The sequence below is a fragment of the Rutilus rutilus genome (genome assembly GCF_951802725.1).
Source record: "Rutilus rutilus genome assembly, chromosome: 16".
NCBI lineage: Eukaryota > Metazoa > Chordata > Actinopteri > Cypriniformes > Leuciscidae > Rutilus > Rutilus rutilus.
Window position 1 is genome coordinate 18686416 of NC_140224.1, and position 19569 is coordinate 18705984.

Here is a 19569-nt window from a genome sequence, read left to right on the forward strand (position 1 = left end):
TGTTCCTTCCTGCCATAATTTTTGCTATTTGATTCTGGAATACATTTCAATCAATGTAAATATACTCTTCACAAGTCACTTGTAAATACACTAGCCTATATTACGCACTGCACTGCCATTTAGTCATTTTTAATTCTATATAAGTTAATGATAAACTCATCTCATAACTTACTTAGCATCACCCTGTCATATTTGCAAAAACGCCTCAGAGAAAGTGGGACAGAAGAAAAAATAAATTTCATTCTATTTTCTGGCACAATTCACATCATAAATTATGTAACTTATACCCAAACAAGATGTATCTCAGATTTCTGTCATTATTTTTTAGATTTGCATGTGCTTTTCCCGTAGATGGTTGTGAACTGATGCCACAATATGTGACATCATCAATTTAGGAATCCCAAAAGCTTAAGTGTTTACCTCCCAAAGAAAAATGACATTTAACCATTAAAGGAAATTCATATAATGACTTTCGAGCTTAATTTTGGACATATTCATTTTATAAGTTGAGAATTCCATTATAATTTTTTTTGCCCAAGATTAAATACAAATTGTATAGACAAAGAAGTAAATATTATACAAACATATCTCTGCAATATATACACAGTATAGTGGAAAAATACGTGCTGGAAAAGTGGCCCAAAATAACTTACAGCTATCTTTAAGTTTAAATAAGCATTTTACAGTAACAACAAAATCTAACACAAACCACGAGGATTAGTATAGACAAATAATACAAGATATGACATGTTTTTAATTTTTTTATTTTTTTAAGTTAACTGTTTGACCTTTTTTATGCCTTTATTGGTTAGGACAGTATATCCTCCTGTTATACAAAAATGACATTGAAGATTTTTTTGCTGATGCTCACATGTTTAACTGGAAAAAGTTAATATTAGATTAAAGTCATACAGAGTCAGGGTCATAAAGGGCTGCACCTTTGTTTCCTTCATCCAGTCTTTGCTTATTTTAAGAGAAAAGCTTATCAAGGACCTTTGTGGTCTGGAGACAAACTCACCTTGGATGGATGAGACAGTTACGGAGCTAGACGTGTAGAGTTCTTCTCATTCTATGGCCTGCTATCCTCAACTCTGCAAAAGTTTTGACCAAATAAAACAATAATGGACATATTAGGTCTTTATGTTTTAGCAGTGGTATTTTTAATCCATGGACCCTCCATTGTGCAAGGTATGTTTAATACAATATTGAAATATTAAAATATTTGCTTTCATAATTGCTGTATTCTGTATAAAAAAAATATATATATATTTGCTGTACAGTATTTGCACTTGAAAATATGAGTGTGTTTGGATGATTTTTTTTTCAGTAATCCTTTTGTAGAATATATTTAACACTAGAATCTGTAATAACATATCTTATTTTCTAGGCAGAAACTATTTAGCTGTCTGGGATACATTAACATCCTGAGTTAAACTGATGAAACCACATTATTTCAGGGAAAACTACTCTACAAACAAAAAGTATAGCTAACTTAATTTAAATGCTTAAGGGATCAATGTTTATATATATATATATATATATATATATTTATATCTAGATCTATATCCAACTATCCAATAGGATTTATAATTCAAAGTTAATTGTTGGCCAAAAATAAAAAAATAAGTAAAAAAAATTTAAAAAAAGAATTAATGAATAATTAGGATGACAGTATCACATTTGAAACGGTGAATTTACAAAAAAACAAAAAAAAACAAATTCCGCATCCGAGTCGAAATAGTACATAGAACAGATGCTCAAATTGGTGAATCATTTTTGGGAATCTCATTTGAACGGACCGATTCACTAATGACTGTATGGGGGCACGTTTAGGCTGAACCGATTCACTAGAATAAATCTAAATTGCCACGCCAACAAAGGTGAGACAGTTTAGGTAAGTGCATAATTATATTTTATCCAAAATAAAAACAGCTATATAGCGTTTGTACGCGCTACAACACTTCTCGTTGGATAAAGTACGTAGTATATAAGTATTACTGTATTATAGTATTATACTGTATAACTGGATTATACTGCATCCAGTATTATACTGGATGATCTACATTATCATACTACTGTTAGGCCACTGAAAAAGTTAGCACCGTTGCAACTTTAGTTTGTAACCCCACCAACAAAATGAGTAGGCTTAGGCTATAGCAAATTTTACAAGACAATCGCATGAGGTTCAGATGTTCTACACAGTAGCTCCTAAATCCATAAACAGAGTTACTCATTGAAAAGTTATTCGTTGCAAAAGTGAATTTTTTTTTATCCTAAATTGCCATAAAAACTTAAGTCAGGGTCATGGTCGTTAAGATTTCATTTAACACCAACCTGTAGTTTCGCGTCTGGCATTTTTCCTGACTCAAGAAATCTATGCTAATTTGTAATAAGTTGGACCTGAGCAGTGACGCCCAACTATTAAACCAGCAACAACACTTTTTAAAATTGTATTTATTTAAATGTATTTAAATTTTTGACTATATGGACACATAGTAGATTGTCATATGTCCAATTGGCACACGGGCCAAGTGATGTTTTGTCAAATTAGATTGCTGGTCATAGAAAATTAACCCATAATTCTCTGAACAGGTCAGTGCACCAGCGGTCAGTTCCAGTGTAGTAATGGTCAATGTATAAATCAAAACTGGAGGTGTGATGGAACAAAGGATTGCACGGACGACTCTGATGAACTGAACTGTCGTGAGTATCGTTGGGTGAACACTGACTTGTTGGATTGACCCATGACATGTCATGTCAAAGCATCTGCCAAATGCATAAATGTAATGCACTTTATTATTATGCACAGGAAATATTTTCATACATCTTCTCATTGTATTTTCAGCTATATCAACTTGTAGCTCTGTTGAGTTCAAGTGCCTGACAGGAGGGGAGTGTATTCCTCAAGCGTTTGTATGTGATGGAGAGCCGGACTGCACCGATGGCTCCGATGAGCAAAGAGCCTGCAGTATGTCTACATGTGCCTTAAATGACTGAAATAATACAGTTAATTCAGCAATTAAAATGGGAGTATTAACATGACCCTACTGTTTGTTTTCTAAGGTGGTCAGACATGTAGCCCAAACCAGTTCACTTGTCGAGAAGGGCAGTGCATTCCCAAACAATACAGATGTGACCATGTATCAGACTGTGTGGACAACTCGGATGAGAACAACTGCAGTAAGAATGTTTCTTTATACTGTAAAAATAAAAAAAAGTTTTTTTTTTTTTTTTTTTTTTTTTTTTAAACAGGCACCTATTTATCAGTAGGCTATATAGTTATTTTGAAAAATCTGTCATCTGTCACATTCAGAATATTTATATACAAAAAAAGCTAATTAAAAATGCTCAATTCTATATATAATATAATATATGTTTACATAATATAGTCCACAAGACAAAATTATAGCTGAATTTATAAAAATGACCCTGTTCATATGTATATGCTTGTATGCATAAGAACACTGGACAGTTTAACTGCTCAGGACAAACAAGGGACTCATAAACAACCATCACAAAACAAAAAAACAGCGGTTCATCGAGGTAATGACACACAGTTTTAATAATCAAGGGTATGCATATAACTTTTGAACAGGGTCATTTTGTCTTGTGGACTATATATAAGTCAAGTCAAGTCACCTTTATTTATATAGCACATTTTACAATACAGATTGTTTCAAAGCAGCTTTACAGTGATAACAGGAAAATAATGCAACAAAGTTGTTTCTAGAAGAAAATAGCGTCATAGTCCAGCTTAAGTCCAGTTCAGTGATGGTTCATTTTTGTTGTAAAAAAGTATATGTAAGTATCCTTTATGTAAAATATCTTATTCAGGACAGTACTAAATAAATAAAATACATTTTTTTTGAATGATCCCTCTTATTTTGTTAAAGTAATTAACATTTTGCAGATTCTGCATGGTGTATGTAAACTTTTGAACACAATATGTCCTAAATTAAATTAAATGCAAATATAAAAAAAACGAAATGAGGCTCAAACATCTGTTTAGTAACAAATGTGCATGTTTATTTTAGCACTTCCATCATGGAAACAAAATAATGCAGCCTAGGCCTATAAAACATTTAAATAAATATGGTGGCAGTAAGAACATCTCTTTCTACTGTACAATGACAGAAATTTGCCATTTACCATTCTTCAGTAGCAGTACAGACTCTTGCTGATCAATATATAGACAATATATATATATATATTTTTTTAAATAATCTAACATATATAACATATACTTGTTAATGATATTATTTGATCCAGAATGAACTTCAAAAACTAAAATTTATTGCAAACAGGCCTCTGATGAATGTTACAAAGGTCTTTAGCAATGTTATCTTTACAAGACAAAAGGCATATGACCACTTTTAATTGTCCAATACACATTAAATCTCAAGATAAATCAGTTACCATTTTAAGATGGTATGCTGGTGGTGGGTAATGAAAAAAAAAATCATCAGGTTTTGGAATGCCAATAAAATGCATCACATTTCCTCTTGTTGAATCCAGATTACCCCACCTGCACAGAGAAGACATGCGCCAACGGTGCTTGCTATAACAACACTCAGCACTGTGATGGGACACTAGATTGTCGAGATGGATCAGATGAGTCCAACTGCAGTGAGTGAGAGTGTACTATCAATCAAAGATGCCAGTAAAGCATGTTCAGATGAATGTTCAACATTTGACCATCCTTCCATATTCTTTGTCTTTGTTCCCTGAAACAGCGCGGCGTTGTCAGTCGCATCAGTTTGAATGTGCCAGTGGATACTGCATCCCGATGCCCTTCGTCTGTGATCACTGGGATGACTGTGGCGACAACAGTGATGAGCAAAACTGTGGTGGGTCCCACAATACACCTCACCTATTCTACCAAAGCTACTGGCATTAGAGAAAGTTAATGTATCAGGAAGTGAATACGGATGGTTTTTGGTTCTTAATATGTATTGTAATCAGTCAAAATATACATTAGGTCATTAATAAAAGTACCAAAATGTTTTTGGTATGTGCTAATACCCTGATTTTTGGACATGGTAGTTCCATGTACTTTTGACTACCATGTAAGTACCATAGTACATAGCTAACTTATAGTTTTTTTCTGCCACATAAAGCACTGCTGTGTTGTCTTCTTTGCCAGAGTATCGGACCTGTGCTGGGTCAGAGTTCGCCTGCAGTAATGGGCGCTGTATGCCTCAGCAGTGGGTGTGTGATGGCATCAACGACTGTGGAGACTTTAGCGATGAAAATGGATGTGGTGAGACTGACACCTCCTCTCTCCTGTCATTATGCAACAGATTCAATCACATCTATTATATAGTAAAAAACATATGATTAATTAGTTAAACCTAAATGCTGAGGATTTCATACCTTCAGACCCAGGTATCCGAGACTGTTACCCTGGTGAATGGCCCTGTCCTGGCTCTTCGATGTGTGTGCCCATAAACAAAGTGTGTGACGAACACCCTGACTGCCCTGGTGGAACAGATGAGAGCAACACTACAGCACATCTGACCTGCGGTAAATACCTAAAAGACATTAAATGAAATTTGTTTGTTTTTACACAATTATTATTAAAGGTGCTATAAGCGATCTCAGTTGGCGTAACCCTTTTGTTGATGTTTGAATTATTATCAAACAAAACGGAGGCTAGCTAGACCCTCCCTCCTCCTCATCCGCGCACTAACCCCCGAACCCCACCCCCACATCATTCTTGTTGGTTATTGGCTGGAACAGTTTGTTATGTTTCGTGGTGCGGGTCGCTCTGTTTGTTGCTCAGTTTGTTTTTGCTGCAGTTTGTGGAGCGTGGGCTGTCTGCAGAGACCGTGTGTTTTTACAGTGTGTTCAGAGGACAGGCAGCTAGCGGATAGTGAGGAGATGTTTGCGGTATGTGAAAAAAAATGTTTTAGCCTAAAAAACGCGTGAGATCGCTTATAGCACCTTTAATAATAATAAGTATATTTAATTTAATATAATAGTTAATATAGTAAGTATACTAATATCAGTGTACTAGTAGTATACTTGTAAGTGTACTATTTCAATACTTGGAACACTTTTTAGTAAATAAAAGTATATGTTAAAAGTGTAACAGAAGTAAACTTAAAGTGCACAACTAGTTCACAACTACGTTTCTCATTTGTACTGCATCTGTACTAGTGAACTTATAAGTATACTAGTAGTAGGCTACAGTTTTTAGTTTATGAAAGTACACTTTGAAGTGAATACTACTAGTTTAATAGTTTTATACCACAAGTATACTTGTAAGTTTTCTTTAAGTGAACACATACTTAAAGTGCAAAAATAATATATAAATAGTAAACTATATACTACGATGTTTTTTTTTATACTTGAAATATACCTTTAACTGTAGCCTACTTTAACTCTTTGCATTTTAAAAACATTTTATTATAGTTTCACGCATGCTTTTTTAATCAACACTTGAATGTGGGTAAGTTTAATAATAAAAAAAAGGCAAAGTAAAAAAAATCGCATTTTTATCAAAGACTACGTCCAGATCGTGATGATCAAAACACATGCTGTAAGTTAGATCGAGTCCATCAAAGCTTCACAGTTCTTTTGTTCGTCATTTCATTCAATAACGTTAGACAGTTTTGGTTTAAATGCTGTTTAATGTTTGATGATCGCACTGTTTTACACATAGACTGTAAAAAAAGATGGACGTCGCCCCTTCGCTCTCTTCCATTGGTGAGAACTTACTCCGGTGTGAATAGATAGTCCGGGCGTAGGACCCAAGCAATCTGATTGGCGCAAAGCCCGTTTATGGGTAATCGCTCTAGTGCCTGGTTACAAATCATACAAAATCATTTTATTATAGAAGACGTTTGTACTACGTTATAACGAGTCATTAATGTATTTTAAATTATACGTTTCATATACTAGTATTTAACCGAAGCTTTAGATTGTGAAATTAAACATTTCTCGTTGTTAGTGTGTTTTTTTAGTTAGCTAGATAGTAGCATAGCATACAGCTAACGTTATCCGATGATCGTGCTGTGAGCTTATACTGCACTGATACTGCCTTACCGTATTCACAGCCATTCGTAATGCAATTATAATTATGTCATTATTTTTTATCGCAATAATCAGCGCAATGTGTTACAGGTACACTTTTATTTATTAAAAGAGCCATAAGATGTTTATTTGTGTATATTACTGTTTTTCTTATTAACAGTTTAGACATTTAAATAAATCACAAAATGCTAGCTATGTTTTGTGGGTATAAATATTAATTGGTTGTCAAAACTTGATCAAAGAACAGTATAATAAAATTATAGAATCACAAATCTTAATGTAATCAAACTACTTAATTCATATACTAATCTTTTATTTTGAAGAAATAACATTTATAAGTATGTTTTGTGACGCAGTTATTTGTTATTAAGCAATAGGCATAATATGCTTTTTTTTATTACAAGCATGTAATTTGTGTACTAATGCATATGATTTATGTCATAATTAATTCTTAATACAGAACATCATACAACACAATAACATTTAATGTAATAAAATTAGAGAACCAAAACTTATATAAAAATTAAATTAAATTACACAATACAATACATAATGAATTCAACTGAATTATTAGATGTAATATATTACATTTTTATTAACACAAAACTACAAGCAAAATGCACATCGTTTTAGGACATTTATAGAGCTTTTTAAAATACACAACAATACAAAGAAGCTTTGAACAGACATGCTATGTCTTTACTTTTCTAAATACTTTTGTGATAGTCCTCTGGCTATACATTGTGAAGATTTAAAAACAATTAATGTTGAGTTAGCTGTGTAAAATATTTAATGAACTGTAAGGTTAAAGTTTTTTGAGAGCTAATGAGACACAAATTGATGCAGTGTCTTTTGCTGTATGAAAAGTCAAATCTTTGGTTTGAACGAAGTAAATTCATGTTGTATGTGCAGTCAATTCTTTGTGGAACCATCCTAAGGCCTAGATGATGCAGTCAGTCAAGTTCCCCTTTAGATGGTTGGGTTGTGACCTGGTAGGTGAGGAGGCTGGACTAGGTGTCATGGACTGACTTGAGGGAACTCTGCAAAAACACACAAACATGCTGCAACACGTCATGTGCAACTGTACACTTGCAAAGTCTTTAGTGCTATGGAACATCACTCACTGTTTTTACTTTGATATGCAAGCCCAAAGGTGCAACGCAGCAGAACGTAGTTAGCTCGTTGAACCTGGGGGTCATGGATGGACTGGCTTGAGGGAACTCTGCAAAAACACACAAACATGCTGCAATACGTCATGTGCAACTGTACACTTGCAAAGTCTTTAGTGCTATGGAACATCAGAATTTTTTACTTTGATATGCAAGCCCAAAGGTGCAACGCAGCAGAACGTAGTTAGCTCGTTGAACCAGGGATGTTGTGACATTAAAAGGCTATTTTAATGACACACTCCAAAAGATAAGATAAATCAGCCCAAAAGTGACTGAAACCTTCCGTTCGTCTCAGTATTATAAGGCTGATCTGTACAACAAAAGATTAAAAAAAAAATAATTACTTAATGAGTTAGTTCACCAAAACATATAAAAATCAGCCATCAGTTTCTCATCAATGCTTACCTCAGGAATCAGTTCACACATTACAAGGTCGATATGTTCAAGCTTTTTGTCCTTCTTTTGCTCAAACACAATGTTGTCGATGTGTCCCAGAAGTTCCTCAACATGTGCTGACAAGGCTGGATGAAAGCTCTTAGGTTTTGCCATTTTCCCAGTCTTCATTTGCCACCATTTGTTCCACGTGGGTTTCAGTGAGCCTTTCACAATTCCTTGAAACAACTCCTGAAAAAAATATTTAGTATAGCAAACAATATCTAGCCATTTTAAATTTTGTAAAGTCTTATATGTACCTGAATTTCAGTATCACTGACAAGAGAACAAATTCCTTTTTTTTCCACCTCCTCGACTGTCCTATATTTTCAAAATCATCGATCTACTTGATTTATTAAACTTTTAAGTTGATTTATATGAATGAGGACACACATTTTACACATACCTTTTATACGTCATATGCTGAACAGCATATGCTGCCATTGATGACGCGTGATATCTTCTCAGATGCCACAGATCGTCTCCCTGTATCACCTCGTTTTTCATAGAGGTCCATTTGTCCCTCACCTCCATTTCTGCCATCTAATGCAATAAATACAGTTGTCAAAGTAATGTAGATAAAAATAAAATAAAATAAATAAATAAAAGCATTTATTTAACTTACTGTACAAACCAAAACCCCACAGTTGTTAGAGTCAGCCAGCCTCCACTGTTCTGGGTACTCAACAGTCCATTTTCCCAAGTCCCAAGTATTTCGGAAGGCATTGCTTTTGTACAAAAGAAAAAAGAAATTAATAAATGTACATAAATAAATAAAGATCACAATTTTAACATTTACAAAGCACATAATACCAAAGTATAGCCAGGTCCATCGCAGAAATTGACTTGTAGTTGCCACTGGGGTCGTAAACTCGAATACGATTCAGCAAACCATCCAAGACCTTTACAACATAAACAGAAACCGCTTTAACCAGAGTAACAACTGTTGAGTAAAAATGTATTTTTTAATCCACACATACCCACAAAATGAAGTGATTTCCCTTTTCGGGGCTCTGTCCACCAACAATTCTTGGAATAAGGACTGTGTCATTCTCATCAAGGTCCTTTAAAATATTTATAAGTAAATAAGTAAGTAAATGTGTCCCCTGCCACTGAAATTTAATTAATAGATTTTGATTTACCTTCAGACAATAAATGTGACTGTCATCCACATGTTTCTTGATAGTGAAGGATCGCCACCAGAGCACGAACGTGTGCACCTGTAAAGCAGTTCCACCATGTGCTTTACAGAGCTGTGCAATCCTTGTGTCAATAATCTAAAAGAAATAGTAGATTTCAATAAAATGTTGTTGAATAATATAAGAAGTATACATATAGGAGGTTCGTGTACAAACGACCATACAAATAAGCTGCCATTGGACGCATATGGAGGGCTCGCTTGAGTCCCAAAATTTCTCCAATCATGCATTCATGTCTATGTCTCAGCACCCTCTAACAGAATCCGCAGTTTCGAGAATATCCGAGAAACTTGATTTTTCGACCCCAAAAAACTATAAGGTTTATAGATGTATACCCTTATAGATATTTTTGGGTCGAAAAATAAAGTTTATCTGATCTTCTTGAAACTCTGGATTCGGATAGAGGGTGCTGAGGCGCAGACAGGAGTGCATGATTGGAGGCTCTAGAGCCTTCCAGAGCTGAGATATGGAGATTCCACAAAGCATTTATTCTATAATCTGTGTGTTTCAGTAACGTGCGGTGAAATCTTGTCATGGGTAGGCTGTGACCTATCAATGTGGCATATATGTTTATATATTCATTCAGTTAATGTAGCAACCCAAGTTCATATCAGGCATCATCACATCGCTGCCTGCATACAGCAAAGTCAGTCATATGTGAGGCTAATGCACAATCAAATCTAATAATCAAATTAATGGACACATCTATCTTATGACTTATACAACAAACAAATGTTTTGTGCGGGACACAGTAACGTTAAGAGAGGGAGGCGGCGTGGTGTCAGCGAACCGACAAGCAGCCTAGTCACTATTGTAGTTTACAAGTATTAATGCCATGGTTCAACAAATAATGTAAAGGTTAAATAATAATTCACTTAGACTTTATAAGAAGCAATTGCGACTTTATTTCACACAATTCTGACTTTATATCTTGCAATTCTGACTTTATAACATGCAATTGCGAGTTTATTTCACGCAATTCTGAGAAATAATGATAGAATTGCGAGATGTAAACTCGCAATTGTGAGATAAAAAGTCGCAATTATCTTTTAAAATGTTTTATTCTGTGGCGGAAACAAGCTTCCATACCTCCTGGCCTCTTCCTCCCATCCATCCTCCCTGACGCGTTATGGTAGGGCCGGCCCAGCTATCGGTAGGCGCCGGCGGTGCCGCGGTAGCCTACTCCTGAGAAAACGTTTTGGAAAAGACGGGCTATGGACCCAACCAACTCTATAGGAGGGGAGGGGAGAACTCCCTCACATGGTACAACCCATGCAGAGGCTGCGCGCTGCGGTGTCAGAATGCGGAACGTCCGATCGTGTGTAGCCTAATGTAACTAACGTGACAAATGTGAAAAAAGAAAATCCTCGACCGGCCCAAAAGTGAAGCGGCCCACCGGGAATTCTACCGATTACCCACCCCGGGCCTGTTGACAGCCAACGCTAGGCGCCGCTAGATCGGGAAGCGCGGATTGAGTGAGAGCGAGTGGATCACGTGACATGAAGCAAGCTCGGTCTCTGCCTCAATGTTGATAATTCAAGACAGCATGAGAACTGACTGCGCATGCGCAAACCTACGTAAACTACGTTCTATGGACCAAAGAGGCACTGCTAACCTCTGCCTCAATGGCCATGGCCTTGCATTTCCTGCATGAAACAATGGTTTTAGGAGCAAACAATGGCAAAATGAGTATATTATATGTGTATGCCTGAAAATTTTTGTTACAAAAATTAATATTTGGAATAAAATAAATGCAATTAATAATGTGGTGAATTAATAAAGTTCTTGGAATTAATAAATGTAATGTCAACATTTCCTTTGGTGAGGCACTGCCTACCCTGCCTACCCTGACCGCACGTCCCTGGTGTGTTTACATATAGCTGTTTTAAAAATGGCGGGTGCTGGTGTTCCGCGTGCGTTCGGTCAATCAGCGTACACTAACGTCACAGATAGTTCCTATAGTGCTGGTTTAGACCCTACTCTGAAGTAGGACCTAAATTAGTTCCTACAAATGGAGTTCCTAGAACTAAAATCGTTCCTAGTTCCTGCGGTGCGAACACGCCGACATCCGGGTACTTTAGCGAATAGTTCTAGGAACTGTGAAAAGGTTCCTCCGGTTGGAAAGCGGCTCTTGATAGGGTGCAACACTGGGGCCACTGTTTTAATAGTATCATTACGCTGACACTGTGGACATTGGGCAATCTAAAAAGAAATTTGTAGGTGTTTGTAACATTACAAACAACAGAAACACATTACTTTGTACAACTACATCAGGGGTCTCAAACTCAACATAGGATCTTGAGGACACGACTTAACACCATTAAGTATTTATTATAATATGATCTTGTGGCCTCAAAATAATATGTCGTGGCCTCTACATAACATACCAATAAGTTAATTATTTACACTTGAGTGGCTGTATGAAACTATCTTGTGGTTCGGGAATTTGAGTCTACAATTATCTTACCCACTTCGTGACGTCCGGAAAGATGCCTTGTCGATAGTATGCACTTGCAATCTTATTGCATGTCCTTGTTCTCCCCTGATGCCCACCTGTAGCTGGGCTGTCATGGCAGTCCCGAAGGACTTGTTCCTTCTGTTTCTCATCCATGACAACTAGACGGTTCGATCCGTCTGCAGTTTTGTAATAAACATGTCCACCTGTGTTAGAGACATAAAGAGGTAATGTGAGGGAACGCAACACACAGTATATAAATCATGTTATTTATTGAAGAAAATATTATGTAAAATTAGTTGTTTTATCATAAGCAAACGTAGCGGATACTGTAAATCACATAATACATAACACATTAAAAGGCAATGATATTTTTTCTACTTCCCCTGCACAATGAACTTCTTAGCAGAACGCCTGACAATTCTCTTGCGTCCGGTGTCGCCGTTCCCTTGGTAAACTCCACGCTCCAGGTACTCCTTCACCTCAGCATGCAACGCAAACTGTAACATAACTTTAATGCAAAACAAAAGTAATGATATTAGGTTGATTAAACGTATTAATTGTGCAGTCAATCGATCTAAAAAATTAACTAGATTAATTACACTTTTGTTCTGATTAATTGCGATTGATCGCAATCATAAACACTCAAGTTTCAGTAACACTGTATAATAACGTTCAGTTGTAAGTCATTTATAAGTGGTTAGTTAATGATGAACTAATCATTTACAGAACATTCATAAATGATTAGCAAATGATATACTAACATTTTATGTAGCCTATGTTTTGTAAATTCCGTTACACGTCATTTACAAGTGATTAGTAAATGATTAACTAATCTTTTATAAAACATGAATATGTGTTTCATACATGTTTAATAAATAATGTTATTTTTTTGTATATATGTAGCAATTAGAGGGTGCAGAAAGTGTTGTAAATGCCTTGAATACACATACAGATCATTTGTAACAGGTAAGTGTAACACATTTACAAGTAATAAATAGTTTACACTTTAGATTAGGGGATGCAAAAAGTGTTGTAAATTATTTATTCATGCGTTTACACATCTATAACAGGTGTTGAACACTGTAGTGTCGTGTGTAGTGTAGTGTGCACTGCAGTGTAAGTGCTGACTGGTGAGGGTATAGACAGCTGTCTTCTCTGAAACACATGAATCTTTAACCACTGCACCTGATGTGAGCAAAACATACAAAAAAAATTAACATAATGAACATTTATGAGACGCATAGTCATATTTTGTATATGATTAGTTAATCATTAACTAATCAATTGTAAATGACTTGAAACGAAAAAATGTACAAAACATACATAAAATGTTAGTATATCACTTATTAATCATTTATGAATGCATAGTCATGTTTCATAAATAATTAGTTAATCATTTACTAATCACTTGTACCGGAATTTACAAAAAATACATAAAATGTTATTTTGCATGTTTATGCATGTTATGTAAATGATTAGTTCATCATTAACTAACCACTTATTAATGGCCTACAACTGAACGTTATTATGAAGTGTTACCCAAGTCTCTATACGGTTTTACTATATTTTATCATTTAATCATTTCACATTTAATCTCCAGATTAATGTAGAAAAACATAAAATAACTAAATAAAGACATTATATTTTAAATACTTGTTTAATGACATATTTTTTTATGAAGGCCAGTATCACTGATACTAATACAGCTACTGATGTATTGATAAATATGGGAAATAAAAATAAATTGAATAAAGCGTAAAACACTCTGCATTGCATAATTTATAAATTAGATATAAATGAATCCTTATTAAAGCTACAAAAGTTCTTTAGTTAGGAGCAGTGAGTAATTTTCTCTGTTCCCATTGTTATTTGAAAAATAAAATGAATGCAATACAAGTCACATACATTATGTAAGCACGTTACATTCTAATAATACAAATACATTTATTTACATAAATGTTACTGCAGATTAAGTATTTTCAAAAACAATATTCACAGTATAAGTATGAACTGTAGCTGAAATATAGCCATTGATGCATGAGGTCCACTACAGTGGACAGATGATTAATCAGATTTTTCTCCCAATCTAAAATCAAAACTTGGAAAATGTAACTGTGATATGACTCATTAGATATTGCTTGATGCTGCAATATTTTTTTATCTACAAGAGTCTAATAGGAAAGAAGGAATGGTTGGATATTCCGGAGCAACTTGGCATTTCTGACTGACCATTGACCATCTTGGTTTAGGGGAAAAAAATCGAAACACAACGGCTTGCCACTTGGTTGCAATGTATAGGATGATGCACCAGGGTCCAATGAAGAGGCTGATGTGCAACTATGCCATCAAAACCCATGTACATTTAAGAAAATGCTTTTTTAATAGCTGTCCACTGTAGTGACCACTATGCATGAAAGGGTTAATCCATATAAAACAGCGCTTAATCTTGCAAAGTAGGCTACGTTTTGGTGCTACTGCTATCATTACGTTAGTAATTCATTAAGCAGACGTCAGAAGACCTAGCCGAGGTAAGGCTGTTCCAGGCGGGATACATGAGCGCTGAGCACCCGGTGATCCCTTGGATCTCACATCTCCGAAACCGTCAGATCAAATTTTTAAATAGGCACTATCTGTATAAACAAACAACATATTTGAGATTGAAACAACTACACTACTCTTAACAACTCTTAAAACTACATTTCGTGACACATTAACAGTAGTATTTTTAAATTTCGCGGTCTTTCTCCTGCTATTGACGCAACTTGAGGTTTTAAATATTAGCTATAGAATATACACAATTTACATATACAATATAACATTTAATTTAATCTTACCTTGCATATAGCAGCGGGATTTAGCATTCTACATGAAGCTACCACATAATAGGCTTGTTTGAGATGCGCCTTGCCTCGCCTGAAATGTAGACGAGAGTAGGCGGCTGCAGTGAGAGGAGGAGTGAAAAAAGAGCAGGCAAGCCGGACAGTTCTCTCTTCACGCAGTGGATCTGACACCTGTGAGATCAAAGATGGATATCGCGGGATTCACGGGATTCACGCTCGTGTTGCCAATAAACTGGATGGAATTTAAGTTCTGTTGCTTGATATGAAAATAAATAAAATGAACAAGACACCCAAAGTACTTGTTATTTAATTCCATTCCAAATACATGTTTTTCAATATTTTTTTCTTTAATACAGACATATGTGTTTTTATTTTTTTATTTTTTTTATAAAAAATTAAATTGCATAACCCAAAGAGATCGCACTGTCAGATAGTTTGGGAATATTCACACATAACATAGGCTATACACATAAAACATGATATTAGAGTTTTAAAATCAAACATTTTAAAAGACAACAATACATCACAGTTGTTTAAACCAATGAGCATTAAGCTGTGTCGTCAGCAAGTCGTTTCCCATCATGCTTTATTATCAGCGCAGTCGGTGGAGAGCAACTGCGCTCGACTGCAGAATCCGACACGTGCGCTCGCGAGAGATTTTTGACATACGTCAGCATAACATCAGAGCAAGGCGGACCGCACTCGGACACATTTCTAACCGGCATGCATCTCGCGGTGATCACCGGTGATCGATTCTGCGCAGATTTTGCTCATCTCAAACAAGCCTAATAACACTAAAACAGCTCACGTTAGCTACAAGTTATCGCGAGAACAGATTTAGATCAGGCATACTACTGGCATACTAATGGGGTCCTACGCCCGGACGATTCACACCGAGTAACCGTATTATTCACCACAGGTGTGCCGATCATATAGACTGTAAGGTCCCGATATGGCGCTGACATCTTGGAACTTGAGTCTGCGCAGTAGCGATCTCAGGACCAGACCTGCGCAGTAGTGAGCAGGAAGTAAAGCCGCAAAATCAACGCTCTGTCAGAGAATGTCTGGCTCTGCCCTCGCTCTCGCAGAATGCACTCTCCCTGAGTGCACTTTTTAAAAAATGTATTGCAGTACTACAAGAGGCTTGTTAAAATAAAGTCAATATTTACTCAGTCCTCCGAAGATCCCGAAAAAAATGCCGTTGGTGCTTCAGTGACTACTTCGCTCAGAGAACCTGTCAATCACAGCTGTCAATCATGACGTAACACCACCGCATCACGTAACTAACTAAAAAACAACTTATTTTTGAAACAGACACTTGAACTTACATCAGCGTGATAGAAACGACAGCAAATGAAATAAACCACATTTGGAAAAAAGATATTTGAAGTGTAATTTAATTGTTTAGTTGGTCTCTCACGTCCCGTTGAATAACACGGGGAGGCGGGGTGTATGACCTATACTAGGACCTATGGCGGGTACTCCGTGCCAAAATCAAACATCCGAACGACCGACCGACCGATCGAAAGTCTATCCGAACGTCTTGAACTTTCAAACGGGTGACCCATGTGACGACCTGACGTGACGTCAGCGTCTTGAAATTTGCAGCTTTTTAACCATACAAGTTTACAAGCTGATGTGTAAAGGCTATAAATGGACATGATAGGCAATACATATAAATATTGTACCCCAAAAACAACTTTCCTGAATTCTGTGCTTGTGCGGCTATGTGTTTTACTTTCAAAGAGCAGAAATACTGCCTATAAGCTAAAGACATTCAATAGTCTTGACCATATAATCATTTTAACTAGTTTTTATTGTTAATTTTATTGCCCAATGTACAAAGTTCCCACTGTCCTTAAAAACACTCAAAAGTCGATTATTTTATTTTTTACTTTTTGATCCAGAAGGTTTTCATATTAGATTTATATATTTGGACTGAATGATCTAATGAATGCTCTGCAGTGTTTATGATATTGAGCTGTGTATGATCTGAAAGCATTGTTTGATTTTGAGCACAGATAAAATGGTTTTGAGTAAATTTCTTTATTTTGAAAAGCATCAGATGGTCTCTGAATGTAGTTTGAAGATTTGGTTTTGTATTTAAATTTTTGAGAAAGTGGGTGATGGTTCCAAGAAATGTATTTTAGCAATTCAGGAAAACTGTCCTATAGATTAAAAACATGCATTATTTTTTATACATAATATCAAACAAATAAAGTAGGCCCAATAAAAAGTAAATCTAATCAAGCATGATTTTTTGTTTCAAGAACTTAGAGATCTCAACACTTACTAAATTATCATAATCTTTTACAAATAATCATCATAAATGTTAAAGTGGAAAGGTTTATTAAAAACATATGTATAATAGTTATAATATTACATTTAGACAAGATCAGCTGAATATATCTTATTTTGTAATTAAGGTTCTTTGATTTTCATGTCTGCAACTTATAAACAATGAGCCCAAAAAAATGTAATGATGATTTAAATAAAATCATATGTAACACGTTCCTACATGTGCTTACGTGTTGTTAACGCGTTCCCATGGCGACCGGTCGGAAGCGCGAGTAACTGATCGTCTTCCCAACGTGCGTGTGAAGACACGTTGTAACCACTGATCTATATAGAATGACTGGATAGCTCATGACGTCATGAACAGTGAAGCCACCGCGCCGCCATATTGGTATTCCCTAGTGAGCTCATGCGTTCTATTGAATCAATAGGAAATTTTATGATTTGACTGAAAAAACATTGCCTAACGAGACACCGTTTTTAAATCTAAAGTCTCCCTGCACATTTTTACAATGCAAACACTCTTAGCATTTAAATGGGTATTTGTTTAAAGTCGGAAATTTTTCCTGCTTATTAAAAAACGGCAATTTCTTTGCAAAAGGAATTAAAAGCTGTACGAGAACACTAGTCGGCCTTCACTGAAAAGCTATCTTCACAGGTAAGAAAAACAGTTTGATACTATTAATTAAATAGTGAATGCTAAAGACCTATATTTTTTTGAATTGGTGAATATTCATGTGAATATTGTTTCGTAGCCACGTACGAATTAATAATACCTCAGCACAATACTAATTTGTTCCCTCGTTTTATTATATTGTGGCCACGTTGTAATTCGTTAAATCAAAATGAGGGAGGGAATTAGTTAAACGTGTCCACGATTTATTAAAACGAGGGAACAAGTCGTCGTAACAACGAATTATTTAGATCAGTGCAGAGAGAGCCCCGGCCGCGCGCGCGCACTCTCAGCGCCTTCAAACAACCCGAGCGCTGAATTGCTCTCTCTCCCTCGCGCATATCAACATCAACTGACACAATATTAAAAGGTCGGAAGACCGATTTGTGTTTTATAGATTAGTAGTTTGTTCATATAAAGTGTTTGATTAGCAAGTTACATGTTCAGGAAATGCTTAATACAAATTGTATGGGTTAATGTAACGGTAAACGGACTCTGCACGAAGCTCTTTTGAAGCTGTCAAATGGTGTCGCTATTGGACACTTAATTGTGATTATTGCTGCTCTGAGGTTTCTTATAGGCTACTGTTGACTGTTTTATCGTTGATTTTTGAAGAAGCAGCAGCTCTTGCCTCGGAGAAAACAACACAGGCATAGCGACAATTTTGCATATAAATTACTACTTATAGGGCTTGAATTACAACCTGTGGGCAGTTGTTCTACATCCCTTTGTGAACGTCGTCTTGCACTTGTATGCTGCACATCGGGTCATCTTAAAAGTGCCGTCGGAGCTACCAATCTCTGTATAACGGGCGTTGGATCCCTCTGCTGGTAGGGAATCGTAAGATGGCCGCTCGAACACTTCCGGTGGCTTCACTGCCTAGTGGCAGTTTAGAACGTCATGAGCTATCCAGTCATTATATAGATCAGTGGTTGTAACACGTTTTTTTATATATACCTTAGTTTAACTTCTTATTCTTCGATTGTATCCTCTAAGAGTCTACATTTGATTACTGCAATCAATGACTGATTTAGAAAGTGATTTAGAAAGTTATGTATGGTGTAGTATTATTAAAGTTAAATAAAGTTAAATTAAGGCTAAATATTATTGACAAACCTGACATGCTTAAATGGTTATTTTGGAAAAACACGATATTCCACATCATTTTTCTCCATCTCCCATTAAATCGGGAATAGATCTTATTGAATAGAAATACGCTGTAGCGTATTCAAATGCAGCAAAAACTGCAATCAGTATCCCATCTGCTTTACCTAAATATAAAAATAATAGGAAATGAATTATATAGGCTACATAAAATATGCTTACCTTTTATCAGACATATTGGCATTTCAAATACAAAGCCGGCCTATATGTCTACTTTATGATACCCTTAAGAGTGTAATGTAACCCAGACTTAATTTCATGAAGTCTCTCGTCTCAGGGGGACATGAGGGAGGTCTACAGGTTT

At 35.7% G+C, this 19569-nt stretch overlaps 2 protein-coding genes across 2 annotated transcripts in view; one reads left to right on the top strand and one right to left on the bottom strand.

The window, feature by feature from the left end:
• Nucleotides 1-1121: 1121 nt before the first annotated feature.
• Nucleotides 1122-19569, top strand: part of lrp2b (low density lipoprotein receptor-related protein 2b) — a gene marked incomplete at its 5' end in the record, with an annotated part of 132728 nt that continues 114280 nt past the window's right edge. The window contains 8 exons of the mRNA XM_084434586.1: nucleotides 1122-1188; nucleotides 2593-2703; nucleotides 2846-2968; nucleotides 3064-3180; nucleotides 4516-4626; nucleotides 4734-4847; nucleotides 5144-5260; nucleotides 5380-5523. Coding sequence (XP_084290712.1) covers nucleotides 1122-1188; nucleotides 2593-2703; nucleotides 2846-2968; nucleotides 3064-3180; nucleotides 4516-4626; nucleotides 4734-4847; nucleotides 5144-5260; nucleotides 5380-5523 — 904 coding nt within the window. The remainder of the gene's footprint in view (nucleotides 1189-2592; nucleotides 2704-2845; nucleotides 2969-3063; nucleotides 3181-4515; nucleotides 4627-4733; nucleotides 4848-5143; nucleotides 5261-5379; nucleotides 5524-19569) is intronic.
• Nucleotides 7650-16088, bottom strand: LOC311306551 (uncharacterized protein). Its single transcript, XM_084435033.1, has 13 exons — nucleotides 16048-16088; nucleotides 12675-12801; nucleotides 12303-12495; nucleotides 9779-9913; nucleotides 9617-9700; nucleotides 9450-9538; nucleotides 9262-9364; nucleotides 9043-9179; nucleotides 8897-8957; nucleotides 8610-8828; nucleotides 8348-8514; nucleotides 8160-8257; nucleotides 7650-8075 (listed from the first exon to the last, which is right to left on the bottom strand). The coding sequence occupies exons 2-11, from the start codon at nucleotides 12797-12799 to the stop codon at nucleotides 8419-8421; spliced, it is 1242 nt and encodes a 413-aa protein (XP_084291159.1). The 5' UTR covers nucleotides 12800-12801; nucleotides 16048-16088; the 3' UTR covers nucleotides 7650-8075; nucleotides 8160-8257; nucleotides 8348-8418.